This window comes from Sus scrofa, chromosome 9 (assembly GCF_054392235.1).
Source record: "Sus scrofa isolate SSC_HxYL_T2T_F1_AM1 chromosome 9, Sscrofa_HxYL_maternal_Yorkshire_Landrace_v2.0, whole genome shotgun sequence".
NCBI lineage: Eukaryota > Metazoa > Chordata > Mammalia > Artiodactyla > Suidae > Sus > Sus scrofa.
The window spans coordinates 20,889,008-20,910,380 of NC_139391.1; the positions used below are offsets into that span (position 1 = coordinate 20,889,008).

The 21,373-nt window shown below is 35.3% G+C and overlaps 1 protein-coding gene across 14 annotated transcripts in view; it reads left to right on the forward strand.

The window, feature by feature from the left end:
• Nucleotides 1–21,373, forward strand: part of TMEM135 (transmembrane protein 135) — a 280,594-nt gene that overhangs the window by 118,593 nt on the left and 140,628 nt on the right. For 9 of the 14 annotated variants that reach the window (XM_084975596.1, XM_084975603.1, XM_084975602.1 and 6 more), the window contains one exon: nucleotides 20,265–20,330. The exons of 2 other annotated variants lie outside the window; for them this stretch is intronic. In XM_084975596.1, coding sequence (XP_084831722.1) covers nucleotides 20,265–20,330 — 66 coding nt within the window. Of the gene's footprint in view, nucleotides 1–15,036; nucleotides 15,110–20,264; nucleotides 20,331–21,373 lie in introns of all 14 variants that reach the window. 3 more of the 14 variants (XM_084975607.1, XM_084975605.1, XM_084975604.1) reach the window with 1 other exon arrangement.

The window sequence follows — 21,373 nt, forward strand, 5'->3', positions numbered from 1 at the left end:
CATTCCATTGTGTATATGTACCACATCTTCTTGATCCACTCCTCTGTTGATGGACATTTAGTTGTTTCCATGTCTTGGCTATTGTATATAGTGCGGCAAGAACATTGGAGTACATATGTCTTTTCAAGTCATGGTTTTCTCTGGATAGATGCCCAGGAGTGGGGTTGGTGGATCAAATGGTAATTCTATTTTTAGTTTTCTGAGGAATCTCCATACTGTTTTCCACAGTGGCTGCATCAATTTACATTCCCACCAAGAGTGTAATAGGGTTTCTTTTTCTCCACACCCTCTCCAGCACTTATTGTTTGTAGACTTTTTGATGATGGCCCTCCTGGGTGGTGTGATTTGCATTTCTCTAATAAATAGTTATGTTGAACTTCCTTTTATGTGTTTTTTGGCCATCTGTATGTCTTCTTTGGAGAATTGTCTGTTTGGATCTTCTGCCCATTTTTTTATTTTATTTATTTTTTTTTCGGTATTGAGCTGCTTTCTAATACCATACACAAAAATAAACTCAAAATGTATAAAAGACCTAGATATAAGACCAGATACTATAAAACTCTTAGAGGAAAACATAGGCCAAACACTCTTCAATGCAAATGACAGCAACATCTTAGATTCACTTCTTAATGACAATAAAAACAAAAATAAACAAATGGGACTGAATTAAACTCAAAAGTTTCTGCACAGCAAAGGAAACCCTAAATAAAACGAAAAGACAACCCACAGAATGGGAGAAAATATTTGCAAATGAATCGACTGACAAGGGATTAATCTCCAAAATTTATAAACACCTTCTACAGCTCCTTTGGTTTTATATAACAGAAACCAGCTTGGTTAGCTTAAGACAAAAATAGGAATTAAGGGAAGGACACTGAGATGGCTCATAGAATTGAAGGAAGTACTAAACAATCAAGTCTCAGGAAAGACCAGAAGCAGGGCAGCTGTGGGGAACTCAGCAGTAGTGTCTTTTAAAAAATATGATGCGCCCATTAAAGTGACCCAGCTCCAATACCTCCACCATGCCTTTACCCTGTTCTGATTGACCTACTTTGGGTGTAGTGTATCTGATCCCGGATCAAATGACCATAGAAGGTTGGGGGACAGGGAAGTGGGGTTGGGGCACACAGTCCAAATATGACCTTTGGAATATTCTTCATGAATTAAATAGCGTCCTGAATTTTGTCTGTGACATCTGCTGTGTCATACATATTCATGGGGCTTCTATGTGGTGCAGAGGGTCAAATCCCTATTTGATATATGATATGTGTCATTGTTATTGGTCATGTACCTAAGACAGTGACAAATCTGAATTTAGAAATCTTTCCTCCAATAGTAATTGAAAAAAAAAATAGTAATAGAAATCTTTCCTCCAGAGTAGATTATATTCTCTGTTATATTCTCTGATGTCCCATGGCACTTGGTTTGTGATTCTGTAGTAGCGTTATCTCTCCCTTTCTCCCCCGCCCCCACCCCTCACGTGCTCCTTTCTCTTTTACTTCTGCTTCTCTGTCATTAACTGGTAAGCTCTTCCAGAGCAGAGATTTTATTTTAGTCATATCTGTATTCTAATGAGCCATTTCTTGAGAAGATCTTGTGAAAGAGTGTTCAGGGAGAGTGAACTATAAGTAAATTAGACTCCTAGATGGAAGCAAGCTTGGCGAATTTGGTTTGTAGTCAAGAAGACTCTTACGGGTGGACAGCATGGTATAAAATGAGGTTGGAAAAACAGGCACAAAACAGTTCATATTTAGGACATTGTTGCCATGGTAAGGAGTTTAGATTTTATTTTACATTTAATAAAAAACTGTTGGAGACTTTTAAACAAGATTGATAGGGTATGCCTTTTCAAACAGTTAGTCTTGCTGATTTGGGAAGAAATAATTTTAGGGGCAATGGGCAGCAGTATTGGAAGCCCTGGGGCCAGTTCTCAGGCTGTTATAGAGGATTATAAGAGCTCCACAAAATTTAAATGTCGTGTATATAGGTAAATTTTGGTTAGCCTCTAAAATTTATATTAATTTGTTTTACTCTTTTACCAAAGCAAAATTTGTAATCAGTACACAGAATATGTCTCTCTTAGTGCCACCCGCCTTCTCTTCTATTAGCTGTTTTTAGCAAATATATGAAAAAACAATATTGTATTAAGATCTGCTATGAGGCATGCTCCAGTAAATTTTTACTTGTACTACTGAAAATATTATAGTTATTTCTCTAGTAACAAGCTTTCCCTGAATTGCATCCTGATATACTTTTTTGCGTGGGAAACAAAAGGGTACATTACAGCTAGCGTGATGTTAATTATCTATAATCTTGGGAATACCCATGGGAGCATTAAGTCAAACATCTTACAGGTCACAATGCAAAAGAGGTTACCTTTTTCAGATGAAAGGTAACCTATTTTATTTTTATTAGAGTTAGAAATTATCTTAAATTAGAATGTATATATGCAAGTGATTTGTTAAAAGTGCTATGCACCTATAGAGCATTTTATTACTTTGAAAAATAATTATGAATCAATTCTTTATTAGTAGGCTTTTGAAACTTAATTTTTATAGCTGTCTCTTCAGAAGTGGACCTTTGTGCTTATGTACATAAATGGATATTTTTAGATATATAATGGTATAACATTTTTTCTTAATTTTACTTCACTTTAATAAAATATTCTAAGGTATTTTATTTAACAGTTGATAATTACCCTTTCATTTAAAAATGACAGTTTAGGTGACCATAATTAAAACAATTGCATTATTGAACTTTTTAGCAAAAATTTAGTATACTATATTTTATGCCTTTTTTTTAAGAAGGAAACTTAGTCCTTGATAACAGTATGTAGATTTAGAAGTACCATATTTTTTTTTGTTGTTCATATAGGACACTGTTTATAGGTATAAACACGTGTGGATGAAAGGGACTTACTGATTGTACCATTATGAATATGATGTTTTTAAAATGACATATTTTCCATTTTTGGTGTTAAAAATTGCTAATAAAATACTCTATGAAATATATACCTATTTGGAAGTACTAGAAAAGAAGCATGACATTTAATGAAGGCTGGTTTTGATTATTAATTAGGCGTATATACTGTATGTGTTTATAAAACTTATGTTTGGATTCTGAATTCTTGGAGTAATTTATGATGGAAATAAAAGTCAACAGCAAGGCGTTTAAACTAGTACAGGAAATGGTGAGAAATTGTGGATGTAGTGGGAATGATTAAGAATTAGGATCTATTACATTCTTTTTAAAAATACATATACAAGTGTACATAAAAAAGGCCAAGTTACTATATATTTATTAACAGCCTGAGCCTGGTAGAAAGCAACATTGACTGAGCAATTTTAGATTTTTCCCAACTCCTGTTTATTTTGTTAAAACCATAGCAAGGTAATCTGATTGCTTTTGACTTAAATAAGACAAAGAATTCAATATTGAGGTACTGTTTATAGGTTGTTAAATATTTGTTTGGTGTCTAAGGATAATGATTAGCATTGTGTTCAATTAGTGCAAATTAATCAATTGAAGTGCCAGATTCTTAAATGTCTTCAATTAATATAAAATACTAAGGGTTCCATTCATTCCCCGTTACTTGCTCCGTGGGTGCCAGCCACACAGTCTCCATAGGCAGGGCTTTCTAGGCACTAATCAAGATGCATGGCCTCCAGGGTTTGTGGCACTAGCGTTTCAGTATCTGAAATGTCGTATTTCTTTTTATGAGCTTCTCTGTTTTTATCCCTAGTTTTTTCTCTCATTTTAAGTTATACATGGAATCAAACTTTTATGTTTGTACTCTAATGTAGTTGGAAATGAGTGTAATTTGTTAGAACATACAGGAAAGTTATAGCAATAATAAACAAACCCAAACAAAAGTTCGTGCCAATTTAGGATATTGGTCTTCAGTGGATGAAATTTCCAGTCAATTAAAGAGAGCAGTAGTTTTGGAGCCAGATATCCATAAAATGGTGAAAGTTGGCAAAATTTTTCTTTGGTACTCTCCCACCTTCTTTTTCAGCATCTCTGTTCCTATTTCTGTTTTTCTTTAGGTGCCTATCCTTGTCAGCTAATTTTTCCTAAGTTTCCTGTGCCCTGAGATACTTGCAGCTCAATGCAAATATTTACTAATGAATGAAAAACCCTGAATGTCCAACAAAATTCAATAATGCAAATGTGGTTTCAGGCACTGTGAGAGGAAATGAAGATCTATTTTGGAGGTGAGAGGGACTTTCAACATTTCTTAAATCCAAATAGGCAAATAAGTAAGAGCTCTGACATCCGATCCAGCTGGGTCTCGAGTCTCACTTTAGCTTTATTGCACCAGGTTCCACTTGTTCCCTGAGTTGGTTACAAAGATAATAGAGAAATTGCTGTAGATATAGAGTCTAGTAAACTCTTGGCCTCTAACCTTTTATGATTTCTTAAGAATATTAGAACTGGAAACAAAACTGTAGCCCCTTTACACTTTGACAGAACCTTTTTTCCTAGTCTTAATCGTGCATGTTTGCGTGCACATGTGGTACAAATATTTCCTTCAAACCTTCCACTCTGATGTTAGATCTTTGCCCCAGTTGTTTCAACTTAATACTCTTTTTTCTTATAAGTTTCTATCACTTGTAGTAAGAGAATCTTTAGCAGAGCAAATGTCTATGACTTTGCTAATAAAAGAAGGCTGAGGAAAATGCTTTTGATTACCAAGTTCCTACCACATGTATGAACCTACCATTGTGTAGGTAGTCAATACATGTTTTTTGAAGATATGAATAATTTTCTTTGGAAGTTTCATTAACTACTTGCATGATACTTGATGAACTTTCTTTTGTTAACCTTGAGAAAAATATTACTGGAAATAATGAGAACTGTTATCTGTTGCTTGTAGGAGTATGAGTTGGTACAACCACTTTAGAAAACAATTGGGTACCTTTTAATAAAGTACAGCTTTTAATATCCCACAACTCATTAATCCATTCTTTTTTTTTGTTTGTTTGTTTTGTTTTTTTTTTGTGGCATATGGAGGTTCCCAGGCTAGGGGTCGAATTGGAGCTATAGCTGCTGGCTTACACCCCAGCCACAGCAACGCCAGATCTGAGCCATGTCTGCAACCTACACTACAGCTTATGGCAATGCCGGCTCCCCAACTCACTGAGCAAGGCCAGGGATCGAACCTGCATCCTCATGGATCCTAGTCAGATTCATTTCTGCTACACCACGATGGGAACTCCATTAATCCATTCTTTAAGTATATACTAGAGGATTTTTCTTTCCTGCTACATATGAGAAACCAGCAAGAATATTGTTCATAATTATAAAAACTCAATTCATCAAGGATCCACCGGCAGTTGAATAGATCAGCAAATTGTATAGTATTCTTTTACTGGAATACTGTATGGCATAGGAGCTTTAAGTTGGTTCTAAGAACCTTCAGTGAATTGTATCTTCCAAATGGCCACACAGTTTCCTTTTTGGAAATTAAGCACCTTTAAATTTATTTTTCTTAGGGTTATAGCTTAGCACTGATTATTTGGGGCTCTCATATCTTCTCACTTTCTGATTTTATAATTTATAGCTTCTGTGTTCCCTTAACAAAACTTAGTAGTGGTATAACCATAGATGAAAGGAATAGCAAGGTGTGTATTATCAGCACAGTTTATTTTTTTAAATACATGTTCCTTATTCTTTTTGTCACAAATCATATAGAACTGTGTACTTTTTTTGTTTGATAAAAAATAAGCCCCTAGTTAATAAAATATTTAGGAAACTATTTTATAATCTCCAGACATCTCAAACTCAGACTATTTAAGGAGTGGTAAATAAATGCAGAGTTCCACTCCAAGATAAAGATTTCATTTTAACAAATTCTGAGGCAAGTTCTTCCTTAGGCTTATAGATTTATTTGGATGCAAGTAGCTGGATACCCAATTACAAGAGACTTAAGTATTAAATACATTTATTTATTTATTTTTTGGCCATGTCTGTGGCATGTGCAATTTCCTGGGCCAGAAAGGGAACTCTTGCCACAGCAGTGACCCAAGCTGCTGCAGTGACAGCTCTGGATCCTTAACAGTGCTGTGCCACTAGAGATCTCAAGTACATTTATTTTAAAAAATTAATTACAAAGAGTCTTGAGAGTAGTGGTTCCAGGATTCAGCGATGTCATCAGGGACTCAGGCTAATTAAATCCTTCTACTCTACTATTTTCGGCTCACTGGCTTTTTGCTTTTATGCTTGTCAGTAAATTCCATGCAAATAATAGTAGTGATGGTGTTTAAAGACCTACAGTTTCTATTTCTGTTCTTTTCTGGGAAACCTGGATGAACAGATTGGACGTTAGGATGTAGCTCTTTGAAAGTAATATTCTGCTGATATTTTGGAAGTCATGTGATTGAATGTCTGACATTGTGGAAAGGGAATGGCCTTCCATATTTGCAGTTCCGCTTCTGCAGTGACCTTTCTTTTCTTACTGTCCTTTTTGTGGCCTGTAGAGATTGGATTGCACATCTGGCTGATACAGTCATTGTTAATGGCTCTTAGTACTCTAGTACACAGTGAGTAGCTGTTAGAAGTTTTAAGTGAGTTTTTTTTTTTTAACTTTTTAAAAATTTTTTTTGTCTTTTTGCCTTTTCTAGGGCCGCTCCCAGGGTATATGGAGGTTCTCAGGCTAGGGGTCTAATCGGAGCTGTAGCCTCCAGCCTACGCCAGAGCCACAGCAGCTCGGGATCCAAGCCGCATTTGCGACCTATACCACAGCTCACAGCAACGCCAGATCCTTAATCCACTGAGCAAGGCCAGGGACCGAACCCGCAACCTCATGGTTCCTAGTCTGATTCGTTAATCACTGAGCCACGACGGGAACTCCTTAAGTGAGTTTAAATTCACATTGTCATCTAACTTCATTTTTTTGGTATTTATTAAATTAATTTGGTAGTATAAAAGGTGCTATTTCTAGTTTAGTTTTGTTAAAGTTTTTTCTTTTATTTTTACCTTGATATATGACCTTCCATTTTCTTTCTTTCTTTCTTTTTTCTTTTTTCCTTTTTTGGCTATGCTTGTGGCATGCAGAAGTTCCTGAGCCAGGGATCTAACCCAAGCCACAGCAGTGACACTACTGAGTCCTTAACCACTAGGCCGCTAGGGAACTCATCCATTTTCTTTTTAGTTTGTACATATATACTTTTTAAAACTAGACCTACTTTTCAGAGCAGTTTTAGGTTTATAGAAAAACTGAACAAGAGTGTAGATAGTCCCATATTCTCCCCTTCTCCTATTATTAACATCTTGCATTAGTGTGGCATATTTATTACAATTGATGAACCTACTCTGATAAAGAATATTATTATTAACTAAATCCCATAGCTTACATATGGCTATACTCTTTGTGCTGTATAATTCTGTGGGTTCCGACAAATGTATAATGTCATGTATCCATGTATAGTACCGTGTAGAACACTTTCCACTCCCCTAAAAATCCCCTATGAATCATCTATTTATCAGTTCTTTGAAACCAGGGATCTTTCTATGTTTTGCCTTTCCTAGAATGGAAAAGTTGTTTTTTGTTGGTTTTTTAAGCTGTTATTAGAGTTGTCATCTGGAAAAATAAAGAATTACTTCTTCTTTGTAATCTGGATGCCTTTTATTTCCTTTCCTTGCATTATTGCACTGACTAGGACTTCCACTATAATATTGGATAGAAATCGAGATGACATCTTGCCTTCTTCCTGATCTTGGGGGGAAATCTATTCAATCTTTTCACCCTTAAGCGTGTTAGTCATAGATTTTTGGGTAGGTGCTCTTTTTCTATTTGCAATAATTCCCTTCTATTCCTAGTTTTTAATTATCAGGAATAGATGTTTGATTGTGTTAAGTATTTTTTCCATATCTCTAGAGGTGATCATATGGTTTTCTTTTTTTAGTTTCATATGGCAAATTATATTTCTTGATGTTTGAATGCTAAATAACCTTGCATCCTGGAATACACCCCACTCCATGTGTTATTCTTTCTTAGATATCGTTGGATTCAATCTGCTCAAATTTTGTTAAGCACATTTATATCTGTGTTCATGGGGGATATTAATCTGTAATTTTCTTGTAATGTCTTTGGTTTGGCTGTCAGAGTAACTAACACTGCTCTCTTAAAGGAGTTAAGAGCATCCCTTCCTTTTTAAATTTCTGGAAGAGTTGATGTAGAATAGGAATTATTGCTTCCTTAAATGTTTATAAGAATTTACCAGGGAATCTATCTGGACCAGGGATTTTCTTTGTGGGGAGATCCTTAACGACTATTTCAATTTCTTTTATAGACATGGGGCTGTTGAGGCTCTTCTTGTTGAGCTTTGATAGTTTGTGCCTTTTAAGCAATTTGTCCATTTCATTTAAGTTGTCACATTAATTGGCATAAAATTATTCCTATATTCTCTGATTATCTTTTTAATTTCTGAAGAATTTGTAATGATATTACCTCATTCCTGATAATGATAATTTGTGCTTTCTCTCTTCTCTCTCTCTTTTTCCCCCTTTTTTTCAGCTGCACCTTTGGCATGTGGAAGTTCCCTCAGCTGGGTGTCAAACCCATGCCAGAGCAGTGACTTGAGCCACAGCCATGACATTGCCAGATACTTAACCACTAGACCACCCTGGAATTCTGGTCTCTTCTCTCTTTTTTTTCCCCAGATTATAGTCTTCCTTGGGTAATGTTTTGTATGGATCTGAAGAGAGTGTTTATTCTGCTTTTGTTTAGTGTAGTACTCTGTAAACATCAGTGAGATTGAGTGATGATAGTTCTGCAAGGCTTGAATCTTCACTGATTTTTCTCTCTACTGTCCCATCAGCTGTTGTAGAGGGGCTGACGGTAGTTTTGGATTTGTCTTATTTGTCCATGTAGTTGTATCAGTTTTTCACTCATATGCTTTAAATATCTGTTTTTAGATTCATAAGCATTTAGTTGTATTATGTCCTCTTGAGGAACTGACCCCTTTATTATTATGAAATTGCCTTCTTTATCTCTGGTATCATATGCTCATACCTAAAAAAATCATTGGCAAGAAGAATGGTATTAACATCACTGATTTAGTTAAGCCTTGTAAATGAAGGTCAGTTACCTAAATAAAATCCGCATTTTGTAAGAATAGAGGAAGGAATTGAAGGAAGGGGGAAGGATGTTGTATAGTCATCTAACAATGATGGCATATGCTTATCTTGCCTACTTAAAAAATATTTTTTATGCAATTAAATGAAAGGTCAACTTTAGATAGAATTCTTCATTTCCCACTCTCAAATTTTAAGTTAGACTCTCAATTATTATATTTGATATTATCACCATTTAATAGTTAAGAAAACTTTGAAAGTGACTCAAGTCTGTAGTTTAACTCTGTTATTTTGTTTTGAAACATTTGCAAATTTATTTTGTTTGTTGTTACCATTTCTTTGTTTTGACTCTAAGTCTAAGATAACATTGTGGATGGAAGAAAACCATGCTTTTCTTAAGTATTATTATGTCAAAGAAGAAAAGCAGAACATAGCATAGTTCATTATTTCATCATGCCACATTTGATAGAACATGACAGAGCATATATTTATAAAAGTACACTCTTCTTTAGAGCCAAATGGCTGCTATCAATTTGGAATACACCATCTGCTTATTGTTTAAATTTCTGGATAACTTAAACCAACCCACATCTATAAACAGAAGTAGCATTCTTTATAACCTTAAAACCACTGCTAAGGTCCGTTGTCTCCCTATGTAATGCATATTTCCTGTGTCTAAATGAAAACAGATTATGACATTTATGCTGTCTAAAAACATCAGGTTGATTTCATTAACGTGAAAGGCTAATGAGTTATACTTTCAGCCTAAGAAATTATTATGATAATACTGTTTGGGGCATATTTGTTCACACCTTGGTAAAGTATACACCCCAGACTATCAATAAACAAGTGCTTCTTTGACATATTCCAAATAACTACTTATTCATTAGCTCAATTCTTATATTCATTCAATAATTAATAAGTGTTTCTCAGGTGTTAATTTCTAGGGCTATAATGATGAGCGAAATATAACCTAGAGTCTAGTGAGAATTTTAGATGAATAAATGATTACTATTAACAAGTATTATACTCTAATGAGTATTATAATACTATAGTAAGTATTAATTATAACAAGTATTATAGGTTCCTGAGAGACAGGAAAGATTCAGGGATGACTCAAGTTTCTGCTTGGGCAAATAGTAGATGGAGACCCTAGGTACAAGAAGACTCACCTTTATGTGAAAGTGAGATTGGTGATGCTTGTTTGCCACTTGCTCAGTTTTTATATATAGTACTTATTTTCTTTCATTATCAAGTTAAGTGTATAATAGGGCAGTGGTTCCTTAAGTGGTGGTACATTTAGAATTTTGTATGGAATGCAGGGTGTTTTGTAATAGTTTACTCTTCTTGGGTTCCCAAGTCTTCCTATGAGTGTGACATATACACTGTATCTTTCCTAGATTATTCATCTCTTGCATTTATTGGCTTTAGTATTATTGCTAATTTTCTTCTGCTTTGGTCAACCTCTACCTGTGTCCCCAGTTTGTATGATTTCAAGATAAAATCTATATCAAATGCATGTAAATATTCTTCCTATAGTATTTTTTTCATTAGGGTAGTACCCAGGTTTTTCTTAATGGTCGATGGTGGTTCATTGACCAGTTAGGTGGGAAATGCTTTGGGGAGGGGAGGACAGGTGTACATTCTTTTTAAGAAACAGCTTTTTATTTAATGAATATCATCTGTTTTAAATATACAGTCCGATGAGTTTTGACAGATGTTTATAGTCATGCGACTACCACTGTAATCAAACAGAATCTCTTCCCTAAAAAAGTCTCTCTTCCTTCTTTGCAGTCAGTTTCCTCCCCCATATCTCACAGGTACCAAGCAATCACTGATCTACTAATCTACTCTTTGTCACTATAATTTTGGCTTTTCTACAATTCATACAAAGGGGCATATGTTTTCATTTCTCTTGGGTAGCTACCTAGGATTAGTCTTGCTAGGTCTTTGGTAAGTGTATGTTTAGATTCATAGGAATCTGTCCAGCTGTTTCCAAAGTGGCGTTTCAATTTTGTGTTCTCCTCAGCAACATATGAGAGTTATAGTAGCTCCATATTCCTGCTATCACTTGCTACTGTCATTCTTTTTAGTATTTTTAGCCATTCTCGTGCATGCGTAATAGTATCTCATTGTGATTTTAATTACATATCCCTAAAGGCTAATGATGTTGAACATCTTTTTGTTGACTTTTTTGTCCATTCATGTATATATGTGTTATGTGTCTGTGAAGGTATATGTACATACACATATATACACACATGAATATCTTCTACATGCATGTGTGTACACATCTTTCTCTTTTTGACGATGTGTCTAGTGAATTATTTTGCTCATTTTAATTTTTTCAGTTATATGTCTTATTAGTGAATTGTAGGTTATTTGTATCTTCTGGATGTAAGTGCTTTGTCAGATATATATATTTGCAGATGATTGAGTCTGGCTTGCTTTTTCATTTTCTCAGTTGAGTCAAAGAGCAAAAGGCTTTTGATTTTGATGAAGCAGATTTTAATCAACGTATAGTTATGTGATACTGTGTAACAAACCACTCAAAATTTAGTGCCTAAAACTAACAATCATATTTACTTTGCATGAATCTGCAGTCTGGGAAGGGCTTACCCAGAGTAGCCTGTTACTGCTCTACTTGACATTGGCTAATACAGCTTGAAAGCTAAAGGCTGGAATCATCTGAAGATGTATGTGAAATTGCACCTTCCTTGGAGTACTTGAATAGCTGTGTGTTAGAATAGCTGGGCCACCTCTTTCTATTTTTACATAATATTTCTTTTTCTTTTTCTTTTTTTTTTTCTTTTTGGTCTTTTTTGGGCCACACCTGTAGCATATGGAGGTTGTCAGGCTAGGGGTCTAATCGGAGCTGTAGCCACTGGCCTACACAATAGCCATAGCAATGCCAGATCTGAGCTGTGTCTATGACCTACACCATAGCTCACGGCAACACCAGATCCTTAACCCACTGAGCGACGTCAGGGATCAAACCTGCGTCCTCATGGGTACTAGTCAGATTCATTTCCATTGAGCCACAATGGGAACTCCTACATAGTATTTCTAACGTGAGGACTTAGAGGTAGTTCTTACACAATGACTCAGAGCTCCAGAGGCACATGTCCAAAATGAGAATGCCAGGCGGAAACCATTTTGCCCATTATGATTTAGTCTTAAAAATCATCACTTCTGCCTCACTATGTTTAAGGTACAGTTACAAAGGTAGTTTCAAAGGTCCCAGGTTTGAGGGTAGGGAACATATGACACATGGAGGAGAGTCAGTGTCACATTTTAAGAAGTACATGTGGGATAGGATATAAATTATTGTGTCCGTCTTTGGACAGTATTTGCCATAATGAATTTTTTCTTTAGTATTTTGTTCTTTTTTCTCCTGCTTATCATATCTTTACCTAAATCAAGTTATAAAATGTTTCTTTCGGGGCTTTTTTTTTTTTTTTTTTTTTTTAACACAGGTTTTATGGTTTGAGCACCAGCATTTAAGTCTATGTTCTCTATTGAATTAGTTTTTGCGGCTTGAAGGTCATATTTCCATTTGGAAATTCAGTTGTTAAAGCTTCATTTGTTGAAAAGACACCTTTATCCCCATTTACTTTGGTACTTTTGTAGAAGATCAGTTAAACATCCAGTGTGGTTCAGCTGGCAGAAATTTCTTTAGCATTCGCTTTTTTTTTTTTTTTTTTTGTCCTTTGAGGGCTGCACCCTCAGCATATGGAGGCTCCCAGTCTAGGGGTCTAATTGGCAGCCTACACCACAGCCACAGAAATGCCAGATCCAAGCTGTGTCTGCCACCTACACCATAGCTCATGGCAACGCCAGATCCTTAACCCACTGAGCAAGGGCAGGGATCAAACCCTCAACCTCATGGTTTCTAGTCCGATTCATTAACCACTGAGCCACGCGGGAACTCCAGCATTTGCTTTTTAAAGCAGCTCTGCTGGAGATAGTTTCTTAGTCTCTTTTACAAGAGAATGTCTTTATTTTGCCTTCATTCTTGAAGGATATTTTTTGCTAGATATAGAATTCTGGGTTTATAGTTCAAAACTATTAAAGATATTTTCTCACTTCCATAGTTTCTGATGGCAAATCCAAAATCATTTTAACAGTTGTTCAACTATATAATGTATATGGGGGGTTTTTTTGGCTACTTTGAAGATCCTTTGTAATTGGATTTCAGTATTTTATTTACGATGTGTCTAAATATCCTTTTCTTAGCACATATCTTACTTGAGGTTCATTGAGCTTCTTATATCTGTAAATAGGTATCTTTTTTTTTGCCAAATTTGGAAGTTTTTAGCTGTTTTTTCTTCAAATATTTTCTCTATGTTAATCTGTTTTCCCTCTCTTTCTAGATATCTGACAATACAAATGCTAGATCATTTGCTCTTCTCCCACAAGTCTGTGGGGGCTCTGCTCATTTTTTGTTTTCAATCCTTTTTTCTCTCAGATAATTTCTGTTGATTTATCATCAACTTCACTAATACTTTCCTCTTTCCTCTTCATTTTGCTATTGAGCCCCCATCCACTGAGTTTTGTATTTCAGATATTGTATTTCTCAGTTCTAAAAGTTCTATTTTTTAGTTTCTGTTTCTCTGCTGAGTATTTCTTTTTCCATCCACTACAAGTGTGTTTAACCTTACCTCATGGAACACAGATATAATAGCTTCTTTAGAGGATTTATCTGGTAATTTCAACATCTGTTTGTCTTTCCTTTGAGAAGTGGCCACGATTTTTTAATTCTTTGCAGTTGAGTAATTTTAGATTGATCTTAGACATTTTCAATATCATGTTGTGAGACTCTGGGACCTGTTTAAAATCCTCTGGAGAGTGTTGGAGAGTGTTTAATTGATCTTTTAAACATTTATTGTTATTTATTTATCTTTTCTTTTTTTGTTCAGTAGTAAGCAGCCACCTGTTAGATTCAGACTGCAAGTTCTATTTTGTCCTCAGTGGGCAGTAGTTGCAATGTGACTTGCCTTTCCCGTGCTGCTTTGTGTCTGTCCTGTCCAGGACTTTGGTAGTTTGAATGGTAGTTTTGCTCTCAAAGCCTTTGCTTTGCTACTTAGGCCTGTTCTGTGCATATGCTGATGAGGGTGAGCTCTGTACTTTTGCTACTTCAAACAGAGGTTTAGTTAGGGAATTTCCTTTTCGAGCTCTCCCTTTCTGGGATTACCCCATTATTCTCTGCTTCGGTGGGTCTCTTTTCCCTGGTCCTCTGGCCAGAATGACAGGGTTTCTCTTGGAGTCGTAGCTGCCTGTGCCGCTGTCACAGCTGCACACACTCATCAGGATCTGCCTTTGGGACAAAGTGAATAGAGAAAAGAGAGTGAAGAAAATAATAAAGATTCTTCCTTTCTTCCTTGGACTACAGAGGTCCCCTTTCCATTAGCCTTTGGCTGGAAGAATAGAATGTATTTTCCAGTTTTAACTATGCTGGTGCTGCTTCATCTACCTTATAATCGGGGCCTGTCCTTGGGACAGAGTCAAGACGGAAGAAAGAGAAAACATCCCCCTGAAACCAGGGATTAATTTCCTGCACATTCTCTGGTTCACTTGGGCCCTGCTTCCCTAGAAGCTAGAAAGATAGCATTTCTCTCAGAAGTTTTTCTCCCTTTGCTGTAGCTGCTGCAGTGCATGGGCCCTGAAGTTACAAATTGTAATTTGTCAGCTGGAAGGGGTTGGGCTGTAGGCAGCTGCCTGGAGAAAAGAGAGTGAGAATGGTTTGGGGACCTCACGAAGGTCCTGGTTACTATGCTAATGCAGTTGGGTATTTTGAAGGCATATGATTGGATTTGTATCATGTCCTCCTTCTTTAGTGAGAAGTGGAGAACTAATGCACAGTTTTCCCATTTTGTATTTTGTATTTTTACCATCATGAGGGAAAGCAGCTGGTGCTTAAAAGCCTCAGTATTTAAATTTTTTTTCTTCTATGGCCAGGATAAACAGCTGGGGAATGACTTTTGCATATGATTTCTGAAGACTTTTGCTAAATTAATCTTCTTGAAATAATGTAAGTTTTCTTTTTTTTTTTCTGGTTGCCTTGTCAAGAATTTTTAGCATAAATAAATAGCCGTATGGCGTAATATACTAATTGTGGTTGGGACTGTTTTATATAGTACATTTTTTATTACTATCTGATATAATTTTTAATTGCATTTTCATTGCAATCTGATGGCTAGTTTGTAAGGTAAAATTGGAATTCTGTATTTCCTTTGAGATAGTAATAGTAATAAACTATCATTTTTTGAGCACATACAGTTTTCCTTGAGCTTCATGCCATTGTTACTCTTATTTTGTTAATGATGAAATTGAGCTCAAAGAAATGGGTTGCCTGTCAGAATCACACATCTTACTTACAAGTGGCAAAGCTAGAATTTCAGCTCAACAGTCTATTTCTAAAACCTGCTTTCTTAATCTTTATGCTGTATTGTTATCTTTTGTGCAGGGTGCTGGGAATACATAAATAAGAGGTGATTCATGCCCTGTAGGACCTCACTGTTTAGTTGGTGAACCAGAATAATAAAGAGATAGTCATAGAACAGTAACTGCTGTGACTCTTGGACACAAATTTTTGTTTTAGACCTAGATTTTTATTTTTCATTTTCACAGCTTCAATAAAAGCTTATTCATTTTTGGATTTTCATTAGTCCATCCCTTGTTTTTACTTTTGAAAAAATCAAAATTACTATTTCTCAAACATCTTTTCATCTCAGAAATGCTGTCCTAAAGCAGACCTTGGATTCGGTATCTTACATTTATCTAGCTCTTTGCAGAGCTTTTCACATATGTTAACAGTTGCCATGACCACTGCAGGAAAACAGGTTGATGTTAGCTGTCACCTTTTTACAGAAGAGGTCAGAGCTTAGAGACTTTAAATGACCTGCCTAGAGTTGCCCAAATAGTAAATAGGTGAAATAAGATAACTAGAGTTCTAGTTGCTTGGCTAATAGGAAATAAATACCTGCTAAATACAACTTTTCTATTTATATTATAAAGTGCATGGTAAATTAACCCACTAAAGTCTTTCTGATGTTTTAAAATTATTATAATCATACTGCTTTTCAAGGTAAAGTCTATTTAATATATACTTCTTATTGATTTTACTTATTTTTTGTTGATATAATGTTAAAAAGCACTAGGCTGTAAAAACATGAGTTGGTATTGAATTTTGATTGTTTTCACTTTGGGAGCCACTCAGGGTAGTACTGCTTGTGTTATAACGTTGCACATTGTTCCAAAATTCTGTTTTAAATCTGTTTTTTTCATTTTGTGTAACAAAATTATTACTTTTACTGTTTATTTTTAATTTTAATTGTTACTAAATAATATATGTGCATGGTCAAACAGTAGAAAATACAGAAAAATATCCAGAGATTTCTACTGTTACCAACTCGTTTTATGTTCTTCTAGATCTTTTTTGATTTGTACACATACACACACAAACACAAAGGATCCAGGCCAGAACTTTGCATGTCTTACATCTAGATCTCATATCGCCTAGTTCAGTTTTATCTAACACTCTTCTTAAAAGCAGTCTCTCTTGATAACCTATTTTTAACTAAGGACCTACAGATGTTCTTTTTCCCCCCGCTGCCACTGACAGAAGATGTTTAATGAATGTTTTTAGTATTAATCATTTTAGTTGTTATCAAAACTCAAGGAGAGAGAAATGTCAGTGAAGACTTTGCTGGTGGTAAATTTACAAATGCTGAAAGTTAGCCCTGTGTCTCATTGTTTTGGACACTTGTTGGTTGTTGTTTGGGTACAAGCAAATTAAAAGCGATCTGTTTAGTAGAGATCAAAAGAATATTGTACACTCCAGTGCTTTCCTATAGAATCAAAGGAAGCTGAGCTGAATTGACAGAGTGCTGTTCGAATGAGACATCCTTAAAAATGTTGGTGGGGAGAGCTCATGAAATAAATCAATTTAGTTGCAAACAAAAGATTGAATTTGGTATTCTTCTTCTACCGGAGAATGTGCAGAAGAATTATATCTTCAAACTGCCTCAGGTTTTTGAGACACAAAAAAGTAAGTAGTTTGTTGTGGGTTAGAAGAGAAGTTGTGTATTTTACCCCAAGTGCTTGCTGCCTCTGCCTCTCCCCTTTTACTCCTCAAATATATACAGTTACTAACCTGACCTAGATGAGGACTGTTAATCCCACCACTAGGTTTAAAAAGAACCAGGGAGATGGAAGATATAATTTAATATACATATCATTAAGAATAGAAAAAAAAATATGGGTGTGACATGGGTGAGAAATTTTCTCCCCTTAAGAAAAATTTCTGTAAATAGTTCTTTCAACATCTAGTTTTATGTCTTTAGTAAACTTCTGTCATAGTAGAGTCCTTCATTTTTCATTTGGTTTTTTGTTTCGTTTGAGTATGTGAAGAACTCTTCTTCCTTCCCATCAGTAGCCAGTTTTAACTCTCTGTGAGTCATGGATTGGAATTATATTCATGTTGTGCTACAATCACCAATTTAGCACTGTCTGTTCTAAGAGCTTGTTTTTATTTTCTAGCATGTAGATATCAAATGCCAGCCCCACCCCCTTCCTTTTTATAATCCTTTCTCCTGATTCAGAGAGGGAAGGAAAGTATTTACCTATATCTGCATATCTGCTCTGTCTCTGCCCCCACCCCCCACCCCCACTTTTTTGGCCATGTGGAGGTTCCTAAGCCAGGAATCAAACCCACACCACAGCAGCAACCCAACCTGCTGCAGTGACAATGCCAGATCCTTAACCTGCTGTGCCGCTAGGGAATTCCTGTCTCCCTTTTAACGTAGCTAACAGATTGCTTTGTGTGCTCTCACCTTTGTCTTCTACAGGAATCCCCTCAGTCAGTGTTCATTTTCCTTCCTGTGTCTCTAACTTCTTCTACCTTACTACTTCTCCTCAGCCATTAACTTATCTAAACCTTTTTTTATCCTCAAAATAGCCTGTTGTAATTTTCTCTCAACTCTACTTTTTCTAGCAACAACTCAGTCTCATTCCTTACATTTATTGTCAAACTTTTTGAAAGAGTTGACTTACATCGTTTGACTTTATATCCTCTTATTCGTCCTCAGCTGTATTAAAATTATAAAGTGTTTGATCTCTTTGCAAAATTGGATACTAGTGATTACTTATTCATTTAAAGCTGAAAAAAAGTTTCGATCAAGGATTTACATGTAGTTTAAACAGTCAAATAAGTTGCTGCAAACTAGTAGAGAAAGAATGGAACTCTTCTTCACCTGTTCCCCTGCCTGATTCCCACAACCCAGAGGTGACTGATTGTAACCCTTCCCTTCTCTTATTTACTCCCTTATAACTGAATCAACATGTTTACACTGCTATTTATGTTACACTGATCACACTGATTTTGAACATATACAAGAGTCTGCCTACAACTTCCTCTAGTTTTCCATCCTTCCTACACTTTGGATTTCTTTAGATGTGCATTTGGTTTTCACATTTAAAGTTCTGTCTTTTTTTGTTGATTTTATACTAATTCTTAAAAATGTGGTTTAGTAGAGGGTGCTTTGAATTATATTTTTGATTAATAAACTTTGGAAATGTTTTCCTCTTTTGCCAGATTGAAAAATAAAAGCACATACTGAACAGGTGAACTTGCATCTTCTCTTTTCTCAACCATACTCATGCAATCTTTTTCTTTCAGCCTCATGTGCCATCTTCTCTTGTCTTTGAACACAACAAACATGATCCTACCTACTGGTCTTTTTACTTACTGCACATTCTGATTGGAACACTCCTGTTATGGACTGAATGTTTGTGTTTCCCCAAATTCATGTCCAAACCCTCTCCCCCCAGTGTTATAGTATTAGGAGGTGGGGTCTTTGGGAGGTAAGTAGGATTAGATAAGGAGTCCTCATGAATGGGTTTAGTTCCCTTACGAGAGTACAGAGAGAGCTTCTCTTTTTTCACTGCCATGTGAGGATATAAGATAGTCATCTAGTAACCAGGAAGCAGGTCCTCCTCAGACACTGAATAGTGAAATTTTTCATTAAGTTTTCTTCTAAGGGTTTTATACTTTTAGTCGTCACATTTAGTCTTTGATCCATTTTGAGTTAATTTTTGTATATAGTTTAAGGTAAGGGTCCAACTTTTGTTTATGGATATCCACATTTCTCAGCACCATTTATTAAAAAGACTGACCTTTCTCCATCTCTTGGTGCCCTTATTGCATATCATTAGGCCAGGTATACAAGGATTCTTTTGACTCGATTCTATTTCATTGGCATATATATGTCTTTATGACATGTCTTTATGATTACTGTAGCTTTAAAGTAAGTTTTGAAATCAGAAAGTATGAGTCCTCCAACTTTGTTCCTCTTCTTGAAAATTATTTGGGCTATTTGGAGTCCTTTGGGTTCCATATGAATTTTAGGATGGATTTTTGTTTTTCTGTGAAGAAGTCATTGGGATTTTGGTAGGAATCCTACTGACTTCGTTGATCATTTTGAGTAGAATCGACTTCTGAAGAATATTAAGTCTTCCAATTCATGAACACAGGATGTTTTTCCATTTACTTACATGTTTTTATATTTCTTTCAGTAGTGTTTTATAGTTTTCAGTGAACAAGTCTTTTGCTTTTTTGGTTAAATCTATTCTTAATGTCTTTCAGTTGAAATTTTTTGATGCTATTGTAAATGAAATTCTTAGTTTCTTATTAGAATTGTTCACAGTTCATAGAAAGCACAGTCTTTTCAGGTGTTATTTAATAAAAAGACATTACTGAATTACTTCATCTTCTGGCAGTATTTCAGTAGCAGTCAAATGATTTGATGAACTCAGATGGAAACTAAAAATCAGAATAAATGCTAATTTCTGAATTGAATTCAAGTACTAAATTTTTATTTAATCCTTGTTAACCAAACTAAACTTTAAACTTATGTTAAGTGTATTAATTAGAATGGAATGATAACAGCAGATCAAAATAACTTTTGAAACATTTCACTTTGAGCTTTTCATAACATTAAACGTTTCTGAAAATGGTATTTATGGAGTGTAAGGTAGAATGTGTAACTCTTAATTGTGCTTTATGGATGCTTCTCTAGAAGTTGCTGGAAGTGTAATAGTATTGATGTTTTACATTTTGGGGTTAGGATAATAGTGAATACAGATTACTGATGATATATTTTTGCTTTTTTTTTTTTAACTCCCAGGCGACAGAAACACTATTTAGAATGGGTGTAGCAAGAGGAACCATCACAACGTTAAGAAATGGAGAAGTAAGATGAAAATTTTGATATGATTATTAGTTCTTAATTCATAGTATGACATTTTAAAAAATATAAAATGTGGTGGATTTTGTGATGTTTATATAACAAATTGAGAAATACCTGATTTACATAATTCTAAGTGAATCTGACCTACAGATCTATTTCAGTTTAGTCATATTGGAACCAAATCTTGGGTTGAAAATAAATTGCTGAGCCTTTTGATATCTGGTTACCAATTGCTTTTACTCTTAAAAGAAAATGACATTTTATTTAACAGTAACTTTTGCAAGTAATGAGAATAATTACATACTTTTTCCTTTATTCCTATTTCAAATTCTACAGATGTGGTACTTCTTTCTTAGCATAAAATAATTTGAAATTTTGATATTTATTACAGAAGGAATGGTGGAGCGAAGGAGAGAAATGAAATTTAGACTGTTCTTTCTTAGAGTTGAAGCTCAATTATGATAGTCTAAGTTTAGACTTTTCTAAATGTTCCCACTTTTCTAAATTCTTAAAAGAAAAAAAATCGGAGTTCCCGTCTTGGTGCAGTGGAAACGAATCCGACTAGGAACCATGAGGTTACGGGTTTGATCCCTGGCCTTGCTCAGTGGGTTAAGGATCCGGCGTTGCCGTGAGCTGTGGTGTAGGTCGCAGACGCAGCTCAGATCTGACATTGCTGTGGCCCTGGCGTAGGCTGGAGCTGTACCTCCAATTTGACCCCTAGCCTGGAAACTTCCTTATGCCATGGGTGCGGCCCTAAAAAGACGAAAAGAAAAAGAAAAAATCTACTACCTGAAATAAATTTTCATTACCAAATCATTACTGGCCTCATTCCACTCTCTCTGCTTTTTCTGTATCCACTCCCTTACTTATACATCCTTAGGTTGAGGTTGAATATGTCACATTTCCATGTTGCTTTTTCTATTCTACTAGCAAATACTTATGGATAAAATATAGTACTTTTCATTCTGGAATTAAGTTCTGTGTTATTTAATGTAATATTTTATAATTTAATACCCTAAACGTTTAATAGTGGAAATGAGTAAATT